Source organism: Balaenoptera musculus, chromosome 3, assembly GCF_009873245.2.
Source record: "Balaenoptera musculus isolate JJ_BM4_2016_0621 chromosome 3, mBalMus1.pri.v3, whole genome shotgun sequence".
NCBI classification, from domain to species: Eukaryota; Metazoa; Chordata; class Mammalia; order Artiodactyla; family Balaenopteridae; genus Balaenoptera; species Balaenoptera musculus.
This window is the reverse complement of record NC_045787.1, coordinates 7,663,705-7,688,131: the sequence shown is the minus strand read 5'-3', so window position 1 is coordinate 7,688,131 and position 24,427 is coordinate 7,663,705. Positions and strand designations below refer to the sequence as shown.

At 41.5% G+C, this 24,427-nt stretch overlaps 1 protein-coding gene across 4 annotated transcripts in view; it reads left to right on the top strand.

Annotated features, from left to right (window-relative positions):
• SEMA5A (semaphorin 5A) overlaps positions 1–24,427 on the top strand; it is a 528,372-nt gene that overhangs the window by 235,853 nt on the left and 268,092 nt on the right. For all 4 annotated transcript variants that reach the window (XM_036846398.1, XM_036846396.1, XM_036846394.1 and 1 more), the window contains one exon: positions 13,987–14,032. In XM_036846398.1, the coding sequence (XP_036702293.1) occupies positions 13,987–14,032 (46 nt within the window). The remainder of the gene's footprint in view (positions 1–13,986; positions 14,033–24,427) is intronic.

Genomic DNA, 24,427 nt, shown 5'->3' with positions numbered 1-24,427 from the left:
CCCAGTATCCCCGGAAGTCTCCATCCCAGCATCCCTGGAGGTCCCCATCCCAGCATCCCTGGAGGTCTCCATCCCAGCATCCCTGGAGGTCTCCATCCCAGCATCCCTGGAGGTCTCCATCCCAGTATCCCCGGAAGTCTCCATCCCAGCATCCCTGGAGTTCTCCATCCCAGCGTTTCTTAAGGTCTCCATCCATCTCATTTCACCACAGTCCCAGAGCAGCCATGGGAGAGATTGGCCTACCCACTGAGTCAACCTAGCTTGCACTATGGCATGGTGACCAGGAACAATAGGATCACCAGACTTAGCACATAAAAGTTCAGGATGTGCAGTTAAACTTGAATTTCAGATAAGCAACCCTAGGAGCATGGGCTGTATTTCTGTTCTAGAACAGGACGTGGTACATTGTGGATACTCAGTAACGAAACGAAAGAAAGGGGTAGATGGACTTGCTTAACTGCATGACCTTGAGCCCATCTCGGAGTCTAATTTTCTTATCTTTAAAGTTGATATAATTATTTCTACCCCTTTCAGCTGTTGTGAGGATTAAGTGAAATAATCCAGGAAGAGAGATTGTCACAATGACAGGCATCCTGTAAGCGTGCAGCGGTGGGGCAGCTGTGTGGGTATCTGTGGGTTTCGGCATGCATGCGCATATGCATTTTGGGCAGATACCACTGAGTGCGGAGAATAGCAACTTTACCTAAGATACTTGGTGGGATTAGGCTCAGAAGGTTTGAGAGGGAGTGTGAGCCAGTTATAAAACTTTAAAAATAATCCAGCTCTCAGATTCCTGTTTAGGAGGGCTTGACCTAGCAAAAGAAGTTTAGATAGCAGGTGTATATTGCAGAAATCCGTAATGGTTTAAATATATGAGCAGTGGAAAAATACAGTGATAGTATTTTTGTTTCTTCATAGTTAGCACTAGGCCTTGTAAAACCATTTATTGGATGGTTTCACTTTATACCAGTGATACTTTATGTTCCTGAAATTGAAATCAGTTAAAAATTCTTTGCAAAAAGAAGTTCTCCTGTTGCAAAACAAAAACAAAGACAAAACAAAAACAAAAACAAACAAACAAAACCAACCCAAAAAGCCACTTCTCTTTAGAGGTGATTTGTGGTTATCTAGTACCAGAAGGTAGTTGCATCTGAATTCATGCAATTTCTGGAAGGATCCTTAAATTTACCATTTCCAAGGTGCACATAATCTTTCATATTATTTTAAAAGCATTGATGTTCATATTCTGTTTTACCCATGCCTCTTTAAAAACTAATAATGTTCGTATTTTCAGTGATGAGACTCAGGCACTTTCATTTTAGAGAATGTAGAAAATACTGTAATGCATAAAGAAAAAACACAATTTCAGAAATAATCACAGTTAACCTTTTCAGTAATATCCCTGCAGTATTTGATTTCTGTTTGTTTATACTATTGGGATAATATTTTATGGATGATTTGTATACTTCTTTGTTAAAAGAACTTACTGAAAGCAGTTTCTACTTTATATATACATGAAAATTCCAAGTGCATGACAAGTGATTCCTTATGCATGACAAGTGATTCTGTGCCGAATTCAAATGTTATTCCAAATGGCAGATAACTTGATCCATACACAAAGCAGTGTTTGACAATAATCAGGGCATTTACAAATCAGCCATATTTTTGTAAAGTGTAAAGCTATACAATAGTAATGAAAGAAAGAGCTTCTCATCAAAGAGAAAGTGAGTTTCTTTCAGCTTTTCTGTTTGTTTCTTGGTCTTTCTTCACTTTCTTCCTGTAAGTTGACTTCTGGTTATCTTACTCTTCTCTAACAAGCTTCAGTGTAATAGAAACATATCATTGAAGGGCATAGTCTTGCAACCTATGATATTTTAGGAAGGACACTCACCCGTGAGCTCTCGCGCAAGTGCCTGGGAGTCCAGGAGGCCCACCCATCTGCCGATGATTAAGGTGATGGGATTGAAGCTCTTAGACCCAACACTGGGTCAGGTGAAAATCATAACTGATGACAAATATAAGATTTATGTATGTCTTGGGAAATTTTTAATTTCAACTCTATTAAAATGGGAACATTATGAAGATATCAATTGAAAGGGTAGCGGGGATGCATGGGTCTCCTCCAACAGCTGACCCATGTGAGTATCAGCCCAGAGCCGTGTGTGTGCCTTGTACGGAACTCTTTGACTTGCCATTACAGTCAATAGACTATTTCCGTATATTGGAAGATATTTCTCTACACGTATCTGTGTGACAAATAGTACGGATTTCTAATCAGCATGTTTACTACTAAAAACAAAAAACTAAAACCCAAGTGCTTTCAAGACAAAGCTCGGTCTTTCCTACAGTCACAGCAAATTGGTCTTGACAAATTTTAGTGTATTACTTTAAACCATTGTTTTGCCCATGGTTTGAATCTTCAGAAATAAAGATAAAAAGGAAAGATTAACTTGCTTTTTGTTATGCTGGGACTGAATTTTCTTTAAGTGTTCCAAGCATAAGTTCTCATAAGATCACATTAAATGAATGAGCAGGCTTCTATGTAATTAGTGTAAATTCCTCCGTTCAAAATGATTTTGCCATTGGTTCTAAACAAGTGGAGCTAAATTTTAGAGTCACATAAGTGTCACCTTTGAAAACTGACCAATAGAATTCTCTCTTTTTCTGGTGGTTATAATTACTGTTTTTCTTTTAAAGTTTTTACCTTGGCATTAATCTGCTGGAAGCAGTCTATAATTCAAAGAAAAACTGGAGATTTTTACGAGATCAGCAATTCTGCTTCCAGTAGCCACAGCTTCTTTCCGTTTTCCAAAGGACACATTTTAGTCGAGTTTATACAATTAAAGGGAACTCCCGCTGAGTGGAGTGAAATCAGCAATTAGGAGTGAATCCAAAAAGCAGTAAACCCCCATCATGCAAAGAAATCCGAGGTAATGATGATGTTGACATTGTATTTACATTAAATATGACTTAGGAAAACAGCTGGTGAGGAAAGGAAGGATGGAGCTGTCATTTCTGCTTTTCATTTTTAGCCCACCCCAACAGGAATTTTTTTAAACTGTACTTTCAGGTTTAAATATTTCCTTCTCCCTGTTGGCTCTTGATTCACAGCTGTGTTTTGCTCTTAAGATTCTCTTTGCTTATCTTTCTCCTTCTCCCTCTTCTCCCCTGTCTGCCAATAGGCCTGTTTGATTAATTAACCTAATCTGTGTTAAAAAAGATAATCCATTCTTTGTCTACCTGCTTTGGTACCTTTCTGCCCAGAATTTACCAACAGCAGTGTACCTAAGTATCACCCGGGGCATTCATTCAGAATGAAGCTTTCTCTGCCCCTCCCTCCAGCTCTGTTGATACAGGGGGCTGGAAGGTGGTCCCAGAGTGTGAGCTTTTAACGAACAGGTGGTCTGCAGACATTCCTGTGGGAAAGACGTCCAACCATTGTCTGCCTTTCGCTGTTATAAAAAACAAAATAATCTCTGCATTTTCTTCTCTGCTGGAGGTGGGGAGAAGATAGACCCAGCAGAATCGTGACTTATTAGGTTATAAATATACATACAGTCTTCCCTTTTCCCATATTCCCTGAATGAGTCAACAAAGGAGCATGATAAAAACTAACCAGCCTCTCTGAGTGCGTGTGTGTGCTACAAGTTTTGAGTGTTGAGAGCTTGTTTCCTAGCCAGTCCCACATGGGGTCCATCAGAATTTATTAGTTCACATAGTTACTCTTCATTCATCAAATATTTATTGAACCTACTGTGTGCCAGGGAATATCCTAGACACTGGGGAAACGAAGATGCAGCAGTCTCTACCTGATAAAGACTTTAGAGACTAGTGCAAGGGTTAGCAGGCTAAGGCCCCTAGGTTGGCCTTCTGATTTTGTGAATAAAGTTTTATTGGCACACAGCCACATCTGTTCATTTGCATATTGCCTGTGGCTGCCTTCCTGCTTTCAGTGCGGAGGTGAGTGGTTCCAGCAGGACCACAAAGGTGCAGGATTTGCTACTTAGCCCATGAAAAGGTTTCCTCACTCCTGGCCTGGTGGGTATGGGGAATACAAGCAATTAAGTTCTCCAGGGAGGCCTGAATAAAGGGCCCTGGAAACACCAAGAGGAAAGAAAGGTGATGGTCCTTGGGGGTGAAAAGGGTGCACGGAGAAGGTGCTTTTTCAGTTGGGCCTTGGAGAGGAATTAGGGGTCTGGCAGGTGGGGGAGAGTCTTCCTGCCAGAAGGACCATAGAATGGGGAAGTCAGAGATCCTGATGACACTGAAAAGAACTCACCTTGACTGGACCTGTTAGTGACTGAGAGGAGGAGTAATTGTAGATGAGGCTGGAGCATTAGATTTTGGAGCAGCTGGGATTTCATCCTCTAGCCCAGTGGTTCCAATTCCGGCAGTCAGGAGAGTGGCCTGAGAAATCTTTCAAGAATGCTGATGGCCATGCCTCTCCTCAGAACATTTGAATTAGACTTTCTAGAAGTAATGTTGGAATGTTTGGTTTAATCAAGCCTCTGGTAGTCTCCTGGCCTGGAAAATTTGAGGACCTCTGCTAAAGACAGTAGGAACTCAGGAGATTTCTAAGGTCATACATTTACATGCTCAGATTTGCATTAGGGAGGTGCTTCCACCATACTGTGTGCAGAATGCACTAGAGTTTGGAGGTATGGTTAGCAATCGGGGGCTGTGGATCAGGAGACAGTAGTGAGAACTTAAACTTAGGCAGTGAGAGTGCAAATGGAGATAAGTCAGATTTGAGAAGCATTTCAGAGCTGGGTTTGACAGTGGTTGATGGCCAATCACGATTGGTGGCTGAGGGCAAGGGTCAAAGATAAGATTTGGGAGTGAGATTTGAAAGTGAGGCTTGTTGTAATAACATCAGCTGGGACTGAGCATTTGAGAAAGGAGCTGTAATTCTTCGATTATTTGAAGATACATGAGAAAAAAATCTCAGATTTTACTAACTCTGAAGATAACCCAGAAAAATAGTGTATATGGAGATAATTTGAAGAGTGAATATTCCTAGGAAAGCATAGGTTAAAGGAATCATAGAATAACACAGTTGGTATTTTTTCAAATGAAAAATGATCTCTATTAACTGAAAAATGAAAGGAACAAATCAAATACCCAATGGACCAGCAAAAGCAGAAGTCGTGAGTTAAATTTAGAGCAATAAGTCACCATCTGTAATCCTCAAAGCACTTAGAGATTTGCACATGATATTTAGAACATAATAAAATTTAAATTATCAGTGTGATTATTGACAGTATTGATTAATAACTCTGTCCCTAAATACGCTTATGGGAAAAGGTTTTTCTGGTTTCATATCTCTGAAATTTGCTAACAACACTGGTCTTAATTGTTGCATGCCACTACAAATCCACCTTTGTTATTTGATTCTACTTGCAAAATAGTAAGAGGTTATCCATCTACTTCTGTGCCTTTTAATCTTGGTATTTAAACATATAAGAGTGCTATTAAAATGGTTTGATTTTGGTTTTGATGTAGTCTTTGAAACCTATTTATAGTAACCAAGACTTTTCAGGGGTTTGAAATAGACTTTTTGGGCTAGGTAATGAGATAAGCCAATACAATTTTGGGAGAGTGAGTACTAGACACATATGGTAACAACAACAATAATAAAATCAGAATTATTTAAAATGTTTTATAGCCCAAAGTACACATATTTATTTGTTTTGAAGAGGGTTGAAAAAATTCTGACTGAGGAGGTAGCTCATAATATGACATTATAATATTATACATTTGTCGCCATATTTCAAAATATATTAGCAAAGTGAAAAAAATCAGCATTCAAAAACTGTGATCTGAATGTGATCCCACTATTTAAATATAGTGCTATATCTTTAAAATAACTTGGTATATTAAAACTGAATTAAACTCCCAGAAACTTATGGGAAAAGAACATTAAAGAGATATTTTTGGAATGGTTATAATAACAGAAAAAAATAAAGGCTTCTAGAATTTGTTTAGAATCAATTGACATAGTGAAAGTCTTAGGAATAGCAAGTATAGATAGTAGGTTCGTGAAGTACATGACAAGGTTACATGCTGAAATTAAATCTTCATATTCTTAAAATTTTGATGTGATTGAGATATTAAATATTTACATGTAGATAATTAAAATAATTTTTATGAAAACATTTTGTGCTATAAAAGATATAGGTACTACTTTAGCTTCAAAGTCACACATTTATATTTTAATCTTTAGGTCTATCAATGCAACTGAAAATTTGGGTGTCATGTAGGAAGTCACAGTGTCAGGCTCTGTGCCAGTGGGATATTGACAAAGTTAGGATAGAATCATGCAGTGAATGGAAATCACAGAGCGGGTGAAGCTGGCACAGGTACAGGTGAGACTAGCTTCACTATCAGATTTGCCCAAATGGTCACTGTTTACGTGTAGTGGGTATTCTGTCCTCAGATTGTTTCATCATCAACAATGGTCTAAACTTTTATTAAACAACAAACATAAGTTTCTATCACTGTTGTTTAAAACATTTTTTATAGGTTTACTGTCTCTTTTCAATTTACTTGATTTTCTTAGTGCCACGTGCAAGTCTGTCTTTCTTAATTATTCCATCTTCTGGGCCTCAGTTATAAGCAAGCCTCTAACCTACATGTTCAATAAGAACTTGAAATTTTTTCCTTTGATTTTATAGCTATATTCATCAGAGACCAATTGAGTTATTCTAAGAGAATGTCATTTTAAGACACCTGTGTCTTTCATAATTAGTGGAGGTCAGAGTTGAGTTTTATAGTGTCTCTAGATAAAATGAGTCATTTAGTTAATATGCTCATGATGGCTCAACCTTTTCTTTAATGCTGGCTGAATTTTATTACTTTACATGAAGACACAAATGAACTTTGTCTATTAAGGCCATCACTGCTACCTCAGAGAATATGTTGTTGTGCTTAGTGATTTGCTGCTAGTAGGCCACTGGGGGATGTGATGAGAGGCAGGAATGAGTTATTCAGTCCTATAGTCAAAAAGAAATACACTCTGGTGAAGAGGGGAGACCACACACTCAGGTATCTAGTGGGGGAAGGATGAACTTCACAATTGTCAGTTTCTATCTGCCAAATTAAATGGCTTTGTGATTTGAATTATTCAGTTTATTGGATTTCTGTATTCCTCATATATCACTCCTACAAGTAATAAGGTTACTACATTTGAATGTGCAATGTCAAGTTTTATTCCAAGGCATTTGAAAAAAAGTAAGTTCACACCAAGGGAAGAAGATCCCATTCTTTCATTTACTATGGTCATAAAATTGAACCTTTACAGCCTGGTTAAATTCTTACTTTGTACTTCTATGATGAGAGGGGGGACCTGGCAACAGAGACTAGCTCCCCTAAGCTACACAACTAATATGCTCCTAGAATCTAATCTCTTAACCTTCTGCACCACTGCCTTTCTCCCTGAAGAATATGGCAGTATTCCTCATCACTACCTATTTACATCTAGGGGTGTTAGGAAGATTAATGAGGCCGCTTAAATACTTTGCGTTGCTCAAAGCATTGCCCTACTAGAGAAACTGACCTTATGTGAAACATTCGGTTAGCATTCGCTTTGGCTGGGAGCCAGAACCATTACTCCTTCTTGTTGGAAAGGTTGGTAGCCTTTCTCGTGAACCTCACATATATTGTTTTTCCTCCTCTGTGTGCTTACAATTATAAGACAAAGTGGTTGCCTCTTCTGCAGTGCCCTGGAGAGCAGCCACTTGCAGGGGACCATAGATCTTACTTTAGTGCCCGAGTGACTCAGCATTTGGGAGTATCCATTTTTTATTCCCTTTAGAAGATTTTCTTTCTTTTTGTAACCTTTAACTTCATAGGTTATTGACCTAAACTGTGATGGATCAAGCTGTCTTGGGAGATTTCTGGTCCCTCATGTTGCTAGCTGAGCTGGAATTTTTCCAAGCAAAAATACTTGGCATTGTATTTGGAACCAAATAGTTTGAGGATAGGGTTTTGAGAATAGTAGAATCCACTCTAAGTTTTGTCAGATTCTGAGGTCCAGGGAGGTGATTAGGGAATTCCACAAATTTTTCATGTATGTTTCATCTTTCACAATTTTTAAAAAATTGTTGAGAGGAGCTTCAAGATGGCGGAAGAGTAAGACATAGAGATCACCTTCCTCCCCACAAATACATCAGAAATACATCTACATGTGGAACAACCCCTACAGAACACCTACTGAATGCTGGCAGAAGACCTCAGACTTCCCAAAAGGCAAGAAACCCCCCATGTACCTGGGTAGGGCAAAAGAAAAAAGGAAAAACAGAGACAAAACAATAGGGACAGGGACCTGCACCTCTGGGAGGGAGCTGTGAAATAGGAAAAGTTTCCACACACTAGGAAGCCCCTTCAATGGTGGAGACAGGCAGGTGGCGGGGTTGGGGGGAAGCTTAGGAGCCACGGAGGAGAGCGCAGCCACAGGGGTGCGGAGGGCAAAGCGGAGAGATTCCCGCACAGAGGATCAGCGCCGAGCAGCACTCACCAGCCCGAGAGGCTTGTCTGCTCACCCGCCGGGGCAGGCAGGGGCTGGGAGCTGAGGTTTGGGCTTCGGTTGGATCCCAGGGAGAGGACTGGGGTTGGCTATGTGAACACAGCCTGAAGGGGCTAGTGCGCCACGGCTAGCCGGGAGGGAGTCTGGGAAAAGTCTGGAACTGCCTAAGAGCCAAGAGACCATTGTTTCAGGGTGCACGAGGAGAGGAGATTCAGAGTGCCGCTTAAAGGAGCTCCAGAGATGGGCATGAGCCACGGCTATAAGCAGGGACCCCAGAGACAGGCATGAGATGCTAAGGCTGCTGCTGCCGCCACCAAGAAGCCTGTGTGCGAGCACAGGTCACTCTCCACACCTCCCCTCCCGGGAGTTTCCTTAATTTCACTTTCAGATTTTTCATCATTAGTGTATAGGAATACAAGAGATTTCAGTGCATTAATTTTGTATCCTGCTACTTTACCAAATTCATTGATTAGCTCTAGTAGTTTTCTGGTAGCATCTTTAGGATTCTCTATGTATAGTATCATGTCATCTGCAAACAGTGACAGCTTTACTTCTTCTTTTCCGATTTGGATTCCTTTTATTTCTTTTTCTTCTCTGATTGCTGTGGCTAAAAATTCCAAAACTATGTTGAATAATAGTGGTGAGAGTGGGCAACCTTGTCTTGTTCCTGATCTTAGTGGAAATGGTTTCAGTTTTTCACCATTGAGGATGATGATGGCTGTGGGTTTGTCATATATGGCCTTTATTATGTTGAGGAGAGTTCCCTCTATGCCTACTTTCTGGAGGGTTTTTATCACAAATGGGTGTTGAATTTTGTCTAAAGCTTGTCATGAGTAGTGCTAAGACTTGAATTGTCTCAAAATGATTTGTAAATGCACCTGTGAATGAACAATAATGATGAAATAATTGTACTGTAAGAATGATTCCTCTGTGTGTGTGTGTGTGTGTGTGTTTGGTGCCAGTTAAATTAGAAAGGGACATTGGATGACTGACTGGTGACGCCATTTGGCACAATGGGATAAGGGACAGCAAAGTGGGGGGAAGGTCTTGTTTCTAATCATAGAACTTTCTCTGAATCCTAATAATCTTGGATAAATCACAGTGCACCTCCTAATTTGCAGAAGTTTCCTCATCTAAAAGTTGAGGGGTATATACTTTCTAATGACAACCTAGCTCCAAATTCTTGGGTTCTATGATTTTTTTAGGTCAAAAAGAATTGAGGATGGGTTAAAAAATCACCACCTTACATCTTGTAACCCAGGAAATACCAAAGGAAAAGTTCAAATCTTTGTTGCTTCTCTTTATTAGGGTTTTGGGCATGGTGATGGTGGTGGTGGTGATGATATCTCATAATTACTGTGTTGTTTTTCCTAGTAAGCATGCCCCTCTTCTCTGCCCCTTCTGTTCACCTATTGAATACCTCTGCCATACTGATTGATTACTGGTGAGATGGTTGTGAGGGTACCATAGATCTCAGGTGTCTGGGGAAGGAAGAGTAAATGGTTGAAATCCACCTGGGTAATGCCTCGGGGAACAAAGGGGACCCTTTTCAGACTGTTGGGACCTGAGAGACAGAAGTGGCCAGCAGAGTTAGATTTTGTTGGGGAGATACAGGCTGAGAGTGTGGCATGTTCGTCATCGTAAATCAATGTCTTCCTGTCTCAGTCCATTTGGGCTGCTCTTACAAAATACCACAGACTGATGGCTTATAAACAACAGAGATTTATGTCTCACATTTCTGGGGCTTGGAGGTCCAAGATCAGGGTGTCAGCCTGGTTGGGTTCTGGTGAGGGTCCTCTCCTAGGTTGCAGATGGCCGACTTCTCGCTGCATCCTCACATGGTAGAAGGGGCGAGGGAGCTCTCTGGAGCCTCTTTTATAAGGGCACTAATCCCATTTGTGAGGGCTCCACCCTTATAACCAAATCACCTGCCAAAGGCCCTACCTCCTAATACCGTCACCTTTGAGGGTTGGATTTCAACATACGAATTTTGGGGAGAAATCAACATTCAGACCATAGCACTTGCCCTGTGAAAAACACCTGAAAACGGGACCCAGCATTTTCAGAGAATGGGCTCTATACCTCCTTCAACCCTTAGCACAACGAGAGAGACTTTGAACTTTTCTGTCCAGTCATCCTGCCCATAGCTCTACAGAAAATCATGGACACTACCATCTTCTTTCCTCAGTGATGTGAAGGCCTTCCAGCTCTTCCTTAGTGTATGAGAGCTGCCTTTCTAGAAAGTTCTCAGAGACAGATACTGTAGTGTGGGCATTCATGCTTGTATACGTGTATGTGTGCGGGGCAGGGGTGGGAGGAGAGAAAGAGAGAGAGAGAGAGAGCTTTGCAATATCATCAAAGCTCTCAACTAATTCATTGATTAAAAATATGAATGGCTTCTTTTTTGGGACTATTTGTAGAAAAAGTTTTTCTTAAAAGAGCCAGTGAGTTGGAAAGAGTGTGATGACTGGGTCCCAGAATGAAGACAAGATAAACAGTGTTATCTTCTTTCCTAAAAATCCAGTGGTGCCGCCACCATCCCTACTGACAACAACCCCAATACCCGAACACACAGAGGTAAATGTGCCCACTTATGCCCGTAACCTGCCATTGCTGGAGGGCGGAAATGCTCTTTCCTTCTCCCTAAATGGAGAAGATGCTGAGAATTTCAACATGGCTGGAAATTTTAATATTTTCCGTAAACTGCCTAGAATTAGCTACTATTAATTGAGTGCTGATAATGGCTCAGACACCGTTCTAAGTGTTTTCCTTGCCTTTAAACCTCACAACAACATCAGGGGGTAGATATGACTATTAGCTCCGTTTTACAGTTGAAAAGATTGAAGCATACAGTGCTCAGTTTCCCCCCCACCCCCCCAGGTTGTCTGGTGGAAGAGCTTTGGCCTTTGCACAAATGTTCTTTTTTTTTTTTTTTAACATCTTTATTGGAGTATAATTGCTTTACAATGGTGTGTTAGTTTCTGCTTGATAACAAAGTGAATCCGTTATACATATACATATGTTCCCATATCTCTTCCCTCTTGCGCCTCCCTATCCCACCCCTCTAGGTGGTCACAAAGCACAGAGCTGATCTCCCTGTGCTATGCGGCTGCTTCCCACTAGCTATCTATTTTACATTTGGTAGTGTATATATGTCCATGCCACTCTCTCACTTTCTCCCAGCTTACCCTTCCCCCTCCCCGTGTCCTCAAGTCCGTTCTCTGGTAGGTCTGCGACTTTATTCCTGTCCTGCCCCTAGGTTTTTCAGAACCTTTTTTTTTTTTTTAGATTCCATATATATGTGTTAGCATACGGTATTTGTCTTTCTCTTTCTGACTTACTTCACTCTGTATGACAGTCTCTAGGTCCATCCACCTCACTACAAATAACTCAATTTCGTTTCTTTTTATGGCTGAGTAATATTCCGTTGTAAATAAGTGCCACATCTTCTTAATCCATTCATCTGTTGATGGACACAAATGTCCTTAACCACTAGGCAACACTGCCCCCCGCAGTGGAGGGGCAGGGGCTGTTGGCAGCTTCCTGCAGCTGGAAGCCTGCCATGAAGCCAGCCTGAGGGTAGGGAGCCGTGGCGCTCATAGAGGCAATGAGTGCGAGTGCATCGGGGCCAGTAATTGCCTCTGGGGGCTCTTCTAAGCCCCTCCTCTGAAAGATTTACCTGTGTGTACGTGTAGATCTCTAACGTCTCTTAGAGCAGCTGCGCTGGTATCTGTTCCACATCACGTGAGAGCCTGGCGACTCTTCGAATGCCAGGCGGCCTCCAGTGGCGTTTACCTTGGCAGCTCGGCTCCGCTCCCCCGTATCTGCGCTGAGTTCTCATTCCTTCCGCCGCAGGACGACCTTTCTGGTGGAAACCTTGCCTCTCCAAGGGGGCCGCCTAAACAGAAGTAGACTCTGCTGCCACATTCCCTCCTCAAAGGCATCCTGAGCTCTGCGTAGAGGGCTGATTCGACTGTAAGGAAGGAGAGGGGACGCTTCCCCCAATGGCTTTGTGAGGGAAGCGCCACGTGCCACGCACTGCTTCTCTGGTGTTGTTTCAGAGGTTAAGTTGGAGGCTCAGAAAGAGTGTGGTGAACAAGCCGTTGTAGTGGTTGAGGAGGCAGTTTTCAGCGTGCAGGATGGCAGTGTTCCCATGGCGGGGGACACATTGTGAGAACCCTGAGCGCGCAGGGTGTGCTGCCTGGAACTCGTGAGCCCGCCCTAAAGGTGAACGAAATCCCTTCTCGTCCTCCGGCAGTGTGCGCATGCGTGCTACTGGTAGCAGCCAGCCCAGGATGGGGTCGTCCCTGTTGATTTGTGCTCCCCGTTGCATCCACGCCTTAGGGATGTTTCTTGGTTCTCTCAGGGCTGTGCCCATGGCCTGACGTGGCTGTCCCTTGTCACCTCTACTGGGACAGCGTGTTCACTTCTGACATCTGCCCGCCTTCCCAGGGAATGAAAGTCATTTACTTTTGTTTCCTGCTGGTGCTGAGAGAGTTTTGTTATTCTCCTGATGCCATAGTAATCACCCTGGACCAGTCCATTGTTAGCCTCAGCTTCTCCGAGACCCCTCCCCACTTAGGCGTTCTTAGGGGCTGCTTCCCACTACATGCCAATTTCTGCCTGCCATCGTTGTTCACACCTGGGTGGACTTTCTCCTCCATCCATCCCTGCGTTGCTGTTCCTGCTGCACCAGCTTCTCGTCTGCATGATGTTAAGGAGATGTTCGTTCATGGCTTAAGCTGGAGGCCAATCCCTTGTTTCTAAAAGTTACAACAGTGCAGTCCAAAGTCTCACGTGACTGCTATCTACATTTTCCCCCGTGCTCTGCTGATGTCTGTTGTGTATTTCACCGTTCTTCCCCTTCGTTGTTGAAAGCTAATCGCTTCCTTTTCTCTGACTTCCTCTTTCACGCTTGGGCAGCCAGAGCTGACTCTTTCAAACAGTCAGACAGACAAGTTCGTGCTTCTAAACTTATTACACACTGAATCCATCCAGCGAGGCAGAGCGGTGTAATGCTCAGACCATTGGTGAATTCAAAACCTGGATGTGTTTTAATTATACAACCTGGTGAATGTAGGTGATCTGTCAGGATGAAGGCTCGTGAAGAGTGGTTTTATATCGTCTTGCTTAACTTAAACTCAGTTTCAGCATCAAAGACCCACTTCCGTTTGTCCATTTCACATCGATTAAGAGAGCTGATTAATAATTTAGATATACCTTAGTCCCCACCCCCTTATTCCTTAGCTTTCTCACCAGTCTCAAATGTGTGTTTCTGTTGACGTATTGAATGCCTCTTTGAACTCTGAGTTCCAAGGGAAACTGTGTTACACACAGTCTTAGCAGGAGATTGCTTCGGGAGCCAAAAATTGTTTTTTTCCCCCTTGTTCTCATAATTTTTACGAACTGTAATTTTTTTAGATCTATTAAAAATGAAACTGCTCTCTTTTTGTATTTTGTAGAAACTACCTCTTCAGGTTACAGCTTGAGGATTTGTCTCTGATCCAGGTAGGTGCAATTTATTTTTCTCAAACTTTCATTTTCCATCTCAGTTAGCTCTGTGTTTGAGGGGACGAAGACAGATGTATGTGAAGGTATTAATCGAGCCAGAGCAGGCCTTTCCTTCCTCAGCGGGTCAGGCCGCGGGACGCCTGGCTGCCCTCTTTGACGTGAGTCATCACCTGCTTTAATTCCCAATTAGCCCTTTTCCTACTGTGCGGCCTCTCCTCCTTTCATGGGTATCATCCTGATTTACTCTTCACCAAATGACAGATAATTCGAAGGGCGTTTCCTCAATGTGAGGAAGTGGGCTTTTCCCCCTTGTTGGAATCATCATTGATTATTTAGTGTGATGCATCCAGCCACCATATTCTTGTAAAAATCAGCCCCCTTTAGAAAAACATCTTTGTTTCCTCTTTATTATTTATAATTAAATAAATATGACTCTACGGCTTAAAAACCACATATAACGAAGAATTAGTGACGATAGATAAAAATGAAATTTACCTACTTGTGTTTTTTTTGCGGTTTGGAGGAGGAGGCACCTGAGATGCTTATGCCTGAATGGAGTGTTTATTTTAGTGGCAGATCTGAACCACAAAGGCCCACTTCGCCCTTTTATTCTTTTAGAAGGGTCTCCTTGGAGAAGGACAGGGTCATGGCATAAATATCCACCTCACCAAGATTCTGGTATTCCCCATGGAGCACGCCAGAATCCTTGGGCTGTGTGTAGTTTGGAAAAATTCTTTAATCACCCTCATCTACTAGAGTTCTAAGAAGTGATTGGAGAGAAGTTTATATTATTTTCTTCTCTTACGTGATGCTGATATTTGTGAACATTCAGGAAACTTTAGATCTAGGTTTTAATATTAGATCTATGTTTTATTCACCAGGGCTTTAAAATAAGCCAATACCCCCCAGAAAACTAATATTGGTAAAGCACTTTGAAGACCCGTAGACCTGGATTTTGTTATCTAGCTCTGTGACTCCCAGCAATTGTGGATTTCCTCATCTGTGGAATGACCACAAAACACTACCAACCCCATACTGTCTTTGCTAGAATTAAATAAAGTAAGGCATGCACAAGAGATAAGGCATAGTACTTTTGCAACAAATGTTAATTGCTTTTGTTTTTTAAAAGTGATAACAATAAATAATAACTTCTTATAATTATTTCATCACACTGGACAATGAATTGTCTTTCCACTGCAATTTGGTAATATAAGTGAAGTCTTTAAATGAGTTGATCATTGGTAAAATTATGAGTGTATTAATAAGAACTCAGAATGATCAGCAGTTAATGCAGAATACCATTTTAAAGCTCTGGTTTTAAATAATCTTTTATAAAATATATAGATCATTCGATAGGATTATGTTCATTTTGATTCTCCGGGTATAGTATATTATTTGGCATATTGTGTGTGCTGAAAAAGTGAAATGTGCAGATATGTGTGTGTGCCAACGTATGCTTCCATATACATGTGCATTGACTTCCTAGTTTCCCAGCTTCTTTGGCTGAGAGGGTCTAGAATATTGTCATTCCAATAGCAATGAGCACACTTAGTACCCAGTACTTGGTTTCTAAATTTCATTCTCCATTAAAACGAACCAAGCCTTGGGACTTCCCTGGTTGTCCAGTGGTTAGGACTTCGAGCTTCCACTGCAGGGGATGTGGATCTCTGGTCGGGAACTAAGATCCCACATGCTGTGTGGCCAAAAAAAAAAGAACCAAGCCTTCTTGGAGAAGTAGCTGATTCCAGGGCCTGGACAACCAAAGTTCCAGATAAGCCTGGAAGATTTTGATGTTTCAGAAATTAAGGGAGTATTCAAAGAATGATGAGAGCAGGTCAAAAGGATCTAGGAGCCAGCTTGACGTGGGCTCACTGAAGAAATCTGGGACAATTTGATTGTTAGAATAAGTAATGATAGTATCAGGTTATAGCACAGTGAATCAAATATTAGTAAATACTATGAGTAAATACTAACATAAAAATAAATGAATAAATAAACAAATGAGACAGAAGGGACTGCTCTTCCTTACTCTAAAATGCCAACTAATAAATGTTGAAGGAATGATTTAATTAGAAAATTATAATTTGGCAACCCTCACACTAAAAACTGATTCAGGCAAAAATGATCAATGGATGCAAAATTTGTGGGTGACAGTTTGATGATGACCAAGATATCTATATAGTCTCAAAGTCTTTACCTATAAAATACGTATTAATTGCCAGAGGAAAACTTGTGACTTGATAATGAAGATAGCTGGCCAGTACCGTGATAACCAACTAGTTAAAGGTACTTTCACTAGGAATGGGGCAAAGAGTTAGTATAAGCTTCCTGATTAGATGCACTGAAAAGGCCACAGCAAGATTTCCATGATATTAAAGCCAAAAATTATAACCAGTTTCATCATGAGGAACCATCACACAGACCAAACCTGAAGGCCATTCTACAAAAAACTGGTCTCTACTCTTCAAAAATCACCAAGTCAAAAGAAAGAAGAGCTATTCCATCATAAAGGGAAAAAAAAATACACATGTCAACTGAATGAAACATTTGATTTAAATTGCATCTTGGAACAGGAAAAAAATTTTTTCTTGTTATAAAGGACACTCTTGGGACAACTGGTGAAATTTTACTGTCTGTGGAGAAGATAGTAGAAATGTATTAATATTAATGTCCTGACTTCGATAACTGTAATGTGGTTATGAAGGAGAATGTCTTTGTTCTTTGGACAGACCTTCTGAGATAAATAAGGGTGAAGAGTATCATTTCTGAAACTTATTCTGAAGTGATTTAAAAAATTACTGTATGTGTATATACATATATGTATATGTGTTTATGGGCATACACATGCACACACACACACGCGTGCATGCACACAGAGAGAAAGAATGATAAAACAAATACGATAAAATGTGAATGAGGGAACCCTAAGAATCTAGGTGAAGGGTTTATGAGAGTCCATTGAACTTTGCTTGCAACTTTTCTCGATGTTATTTCGAAATAAATAGCTGCAAAAAATCAGGAGATGCATTTGCCATTACTGTGTGTATAATGTTATTTTAGGGGCAAGGGAACTAACTGTAGTTTCCTCACTATTGCTTCTCATTGTCATGACTACCTTGTGGTGGAAATCAGGTTGAGGTTACTGATGAAATTGAAGTGTTCTTATTGAGGTTTGGAAAACTCATCAGCATCACCTCCTGGTAAGAGAGAGCACAGTCTGCTGACATAGGGCCAAGCAGGACGACAGGGGCTTTCCGAATGGAAGCTTTGACAACACGGCCCTAATAACAGACGTCAGACCATGCGGTGCGGTGGGTACACACAGCACGACCCTCCTCTGTTGTGTTTCATGGTTGTGTACGATGCTCTACAGCCTGCCTTTCACTCACTGTGGAGAGAGGACTCTGGGAATTCTTCAGGACAGACTGCTTTTCTGTACATGTCTCCAGTTAAGTTGTCCTTTTGATTTCTATGAATACTTTATTTTAAGTTAAATGACCGTTTCTAAGAGTGACAAAAAAGACTGGCACACTGATCAAGAAAGGGCTGTACTGGTGTTACAAACAGCACTGTCCAGTAAAGACATAATGTGAGCCTCATGGGTAGTTTAAGATTATCTGATGGTCACATTGAAACAAGTACAAAGAAACAGGGGACAATTTTTTTATTGAGGCATAGTTGATGTACAATATTATATAAGTTTCAGGTATACAGCATAGTGATTCACAATTTTTAAAGGTTATATTTCATTTATAGTTATAAAATATTGGCTATAGTCCCTGTGCTGTACAATATATCCTTGTAGCTTATTCATTTTATACATAGTAGTTGGTACCTCTTAATCCCTTTGGGGGAAACTATTTTTAATAATATATTTTACTTGTTATACCTCAAATAATATCATTTTCACATGCAATAATTACAAAAAATTAATGAGGTGCATTTCTTTATTTTAATTGTATTAAGCCTTCGAACTCTGGGGTGTATTTCACTTTTAGGGCACATGTGGGTTTGGACTAGCCACCATTCAAGAGCTCAGTGGAGCTGTTGCTACCCAGTTGGACAGTGCACTTTACGATCATGGGGAGTAGAAGCGTTTGTGACTTGTACGCCTTCAGTTACGTTGTAGAAATATTGTTTTCTCCAGGGACCATCCGGATTAATTTGGATATGGTAGGCTAAAAATTTTCTCCTTCCTTCTCTCTTTGAAGATAGAAAGTAATTGTTGAAACATGGGAAAATGAGGAAATGAAGATGAGGCAGGAAAAGCAATTTGCATAAACAGTGGAGAGCATTAGAACTGAGAATGAGTGACAGCCCTTATTAAACACCAGACAAGGCTTCATTTGACCTGGCCCCTCTCTGCCTGACAGCAGGGTCCACTTCCAGCGGCAGCTCCCCATCACCTCGGGACGCTTCCCTGTGTCTGTAATGCCAAGCTGCTTATAGCTTCCCAGACTGGAGGCCATTTCCCAACTTTTAGCATCTACTCATGTCCTCTTTCTCGTGAACAATTTTAACCCCATCCTCTTCTCGATCTAGAAGAAGACTGCCAATCCTTCGGTCTCACTTTAACTGTCACCTCTTTGTAAACCACCTTGAGTCTGTTTGGGCTGATGACCCTCGGATGCATTTCATAGCCTCAGCCTTTATTTCTGATGAGCCCCTCTTGTCTCAGGTTGAAATTCACTCTGTGCTGTGAGGAGGGTTTGATTTCTTGTCTCCTCAGTATTAGATGAAAGTAGATCATTAGAGGCAGTTACCCGGCAGGTGATAGACTCAAGACAAATGTCTGTGAAAGTCTGAATCCCTTGATATTTAATAAATATGTTCACTCTGCAACTTTTTAAAACTCATCATTAGTAGGGCATGGGTGAATTTCATATTTTTGTCCCTAAATTCAAGAGAAGGAAAGTAATGAAACCCAGTGACTAGGGCAGTGAGGAATGTCTGCTGGAAGAGGCATCCTAAAACACACGTGTGCACACTCTCACCCCACAGGAAGTTTCGAGGACAGTACAGGTAATCCCTGACTCTGATCCACTCCTTTCTCATGTACCAGTCACCTGTCTGCTCGATACTGCTCTGCACTTTTCTTCTGCCCTATATTCTTCTGCCTGGACTTTGTTTTAGGATCAGTAATGAGAAAGCAGTTGTTGAACAAGGTTCCTTTGTTTTTCTTCTATCTAGTGATTTTCACAGAGTTCTAAGCACCCCCCAGTCAATGACCCCAAATTCGATGCGCTAGTGTGTGTACTTCAGCCGGCACAGTTCCCAGCTGCAGCAGGGGCACGAGGCACACCCGTGGTGCATCCTTCCATCTTCCCTTCCTCACACCAAGGTGGTCCCCACACAGTGACTTGATGATCCCAACTTCTGTTTTTAGTGAGAGGAGAAGAAGGGTCCCAGCTCTTGTTCCTGCCCGAGAGGTGAGGGCAGGGTGGGCCATGGGCTCCCGGCATTATTCACAGGAGCACGTTGTCCATCCAACGTGGTTGTGCCTTGTGGCTCAGCTTGTGGAACCGTGCAGAAACCCACTGATGAGAAAAATGGACTTTTGTGAAGCGGCTTTAGAGTGAGAAAACGAACTGTGAGGTCAGACTGCCTGATAAGCTTGATACCGACGACAGTCTGGAACGGGCATCAACAGAACCCCGAATCAAGAGTTCTTTTTCCCTTTTTCTCCCTAATAAAGTTGAGACGTCACTAGTGGAATTTCTGAAGCAGTCAAGATTTGAGCAAGAATCGGGTCGGTACATGGTTATTATTACCCCCAGTGAACATTATCTGTTTGAGGGAAGTCTCTTAGCATCACCACAAAAATATTCACATATAAATATACCGTGAGGTAGAAAGACTCTATATGGAATATTGTGATTTTCAAACATACCGCAGTGTATTAAAGTGAAAGACCAAGAGTTGCTTTGAAGGAAACAAAACCTGTTTTTCATCAATGACTGGAGAATCAAATATTCATGTGACGTCATTTATAAGGTGTCTTTCCACTCTGAGGCTGTGATAAATCTCCTTGCAACTCACCGTGTGCTGAAATGTAGACATCACGTCTTGGAAACCAGTCACTTTCAGGCACAGTGATAGAGGATGTGGAGGTTTCCCATCAGGCATCTCTCCTACTTCTTGTCATGGTAACAGATCCGGCTCTTCAGCATCACTTTTCTTCTTGCCTTGATCACAGCGGTTATGTTACAAGAACAAAGCTTTTCGGAAAATATAAAAATGCAGCCGACCCTAAGACGAATTGACAGCATTTGCCCATCTGGGATCGTGCCTGGGATGGCCCGAGGTAGAGGTGCGCTGAGCACGGTCCTAAGAACACAAAGAGACTGCAGCTCATTTCACCTCAATGTCTTCCTAACAGTCTTTTGGGAAATAGCTCAAAATCCATTTTTATATTGTTTTGTTACTGAGGGAAAGGTATTCACAGCTTGTTTCTCACTCATGACTGCTGGAATAAGCAGAAAAATTGCAATCTGTGTGCCAGTTTACCACCTGCCTCTGTCTGGTTTCTAAATTGAAAACTGTTAAGTCTCTGACAACCTGGTCAATATTGGTGGAGAATTCTCTCCAAAGTTAAGGTAAATGTTAACTTTGTTTCTTGTATATTTGGGTTTGGGGAATTGCCTTTCAACTCCAGTCATTTCTAAATTGGTGTTTCTCAACTAGAGGCGGTTTTACCTGCTGAAAACATCTGGTTGTCACCCCTGGAGGGGGACATGCTAGTGGCATCTAGTGGGTAGAGGCCAGGGACACTGCTAAATGTTTTATAATGCACAGGTCAGCCCCACCCCGCTCAACAAAGAATTTCCTGGCTCGGAATGCTAATAGCACCAAGGTTGAGAAACCCTATGTTAGGTTTTGAAGAAGCCACTTTTTGAATCTGTGATGTTAACATTTCTTGATTGAATCCAGAAGATCTTTGATATGCTTGGGGAATTTTCCTCTTTAGATTCCTTTGTATATTTAACCAAACACGTGTATGAGCCCTTAGTGGCCATTTCTAAAGAAGCTGCTGGGATTCTTGAGTATAAATTGCTTCCTTTTATTAATATGAAATTAAATTTAAAAATAGAGTCAATTTATAATACCATTACCCTCTCTAATGGGTCATAACAATTTGATACAACTACTTTCTGTTGGAATTCTTCTGTATAATTTAAAAATGATATTTTAATTAGTAATTTAGAGTAACTGTTCAAATGAGATATTTGTATTTATTAATTTTTTAAATCTTGTCTTATATTGGACAAGGGGAGACTGGTGTCCTATGTAGTTATCCACAGTCATGATTCTAAACTTTCTTTTTTGCCTTCTTTATCAAATATGTTCTTGAACTCATAGTGTTATAGAAGTGGCAGGGATCTTAGAGATTAAAGAGCTTAGAGATCTTTATTAAAACCTTTCAGGGTTTCAAAAACTAAGACTTGACGATCATAGTTACAGTTTTACTGGAACACAGCCATGCGCATTCACTTGCATATTGCCAGCCCATGGTCATCATTAATACATCTTATTGGAACACAGACACGTGCATTCCTTTGGATGTTGTCTGTGGCTGCTACATCAACTGGGTTGACCAGTTGTATCAGGTACTGTCTGGCGTACAAATCCTAAAGTATTTACTATCTGATCCTTTAAGGAAAAGTTTGTCACCTGGTACTAGTACAGGTCAAGTTCTCAGTGAGTATTTCCTGGTGAGTGAACACAGGATAATGCAGTGTAATTCTTTGTCTTTGTTTTTGCTATTCTTCGGACAATATTTGGTTGTTTGGACAACAGTGTTAATTTTGACTCCCTGGGCTATAATTTCATGGTCCTCCCTAGACTGTGACCCATAGGTTGGGATCCCATAGTGTCACCACTCATCCCCAGATTCTTGTCTCTTCCACTCCCTTGGTGAAAAATTCCCTGTCAGGAGCTGTTTTATCTACCTGTTTATTGAAACACATTTACTTTCCTTTTCTCATAACTTCCTGGAGGATTTATAGTTGCTGACGTACATTTTGTGTAGATGAGGACTCAGATTTTACTAGTTTCAGAGAATATTAGTCACATTGAATTAATGCTGTTAACAAACAGCCCTTCACTCTCAGTGGCTAAACGCACACGCAGAAGCCTTACTTCTTACTTACATGACGATTGTCCAGGGCAGCAGCTGTAGGGGCTCTGTTCTGTGCTGCCATCCAGGAGCCCAGGATGTTCTGCTTCTGGTGCCTCCATCTTCAACCCACACCTCCAGGGCAGCGTGGAAGAAAGTGTGGAGGATCATGCAGAGGAGATCTACATGGGCCATGCCAGGGAATGGCATGCCTCCCTTCCGCCCAGTGGCCACCACTAGGTCACATGGCCTCAACCAACTGGGATTATAGTTTGGAGGCTGGGATTATAGTTTGTCTGCATACCCGGGAAGAAGTAGAAAGGAGGCTGGGATTATAGTTTGTCTGCATACCCGGGAGGAAGCAGAAAACTCAGACCTTCAGACATCCATCGGCATGCATTAGCATTTTCTCCCAGAAGGTGCTAGAAAAACAAGATTAGCACCTAGGGATGCACTTAACTGATCCTGTTGTCTGCGCCTACCCTCCGCCATTCCAACAATTCTAATTTTTTACTACACACACAGATTTATTCACGCTTCTGACATTTCTTTAAATAACAAAGAAGGGATACTTTGAACAAACCACTTAACCTCTTTGGACCTCAGTTATGTGGACGGTGCGTTTGGAGAGCAGAGTCAGGGAGAAGAGTAGGCTGGATCATCCCTGCAATCCCTTTCCGCATTAAAATCTTAATATGTGCCATCCTTCTGCCGACTCTTCTTTCTGTCACTGCTTGAATGTGACTCCTGGGTTCCTCCTTCTTTAAGGAAAACTTTCCCTGTAATGGGAAACTTGGCATGGTGCTTATTCGATGTAACTTTAATGACCTAATTTGTCATTAGATAAAGAGAACAACAACAGTAATAGGAGACGGTGTTTACTGTGCCCTTACTGAGTACTCAACTCTTCACATACATCATCTCAGTTTTGTTTTCTTGGTGGCACTAAGGTGTAGGTATTATTTTCAGTATTTTACAGAGGAAGAGTTGAAGCTTGGAGAGTTTATGTGATTTAGCCAAGATCACCCAACTGGTTTGTGGCAGAACTATGATTTGGATTGGGGCATGTTGGGCCCCAAAGCACAGTCTCTTAATCACTTACACTCTACTTTATCGTAGTCATTAGTGCTGACTGCTGTACCACCTGTGGTCGACCACTGGCATACAATGGATACAGTTGTTAATTTATAATTATAATTTGTATCTGGATTTTCAGTCGGATTCCCTGGAAGTCTGACACAGAGATTCACATGCTTGTGTTTTATTGAAGGTGTGTTCTCAGCAGGTGAATATGGCAGAGAAAGGAACAGGAGGAGAATTTACTCTCAGCTGGAGTTCAGCATCAGCCTGATCCCAGGGGAACTCCAGAGCATGAATGGAATCTCAGTTGGTCCCCTCTGAGGCAAGGGGATGGTGATTTATCCCCCCTTGGCCTTCAGTCATTAGTAACAGGTTTTTGAGTTTGGGCGGGGGCTGGGTGTTGAATCTCCTGGCAGAGTGGCTCTCATCAGCCAAGAGCAGTTCTCCGGAGAAGGGGGCAGCCTGAGTCAGAATCCGTCAACACAGCAGCCAGAAGGAGGTGCACTGGCTTGTGAGGAGAGCTGGGCAGGGTGCCAGGAGCACTCACTACAGTATGTACCTCAGTATTTGTAGGTATCTTACTTCAGCTTGTCCTGACGTTCTAGACCCTGACTGCACAGACACTGGTCCCCACCACGAAGAAAGCAAAATGTTTTTATGTCTTCGAGAAAAAAATGCAACACATACTTGATTATTGAATGCATTCTGTTGCGTTGTACACGCCTTACTTTTTAATAATTTTTCCTACCCATTTCTGAATTTATTCTTCATTTGCAGCCTCAAAAACTAAATTGAAGATGCATGGATATTTTTCTTAGTCATGTGTATCATTTAGTTTCATGAAACGAGGTCAAGCAGTTTCTGTAAGCCAATAGCAAACACTGTCTGTAGACAAATGGAGGGGTCCATTTCGTTTATCTAAAATGCATTTCTACTTCTATTTCAAAAGTGGCCCCACTGCCTGACGTAACTGTTGAATGATGAGCATATGCTCACCAATTCTCTAGTCTGTTTCTTTTTCCTTATTTGTGTGCCTCTCCCAAAATGCTGACGCAAGCAGATAAGCCAACATACCGGGAAAAGCCTTCGTTTCAAATTGAAGTAATGGATTTCTTGTTTGGGTAAGAGATTATGTATCCTGGAAGCTGGAGTCTCCCGGCTACCTAGGGGCCAAGGGAAAATGAATAGCAAGGGAG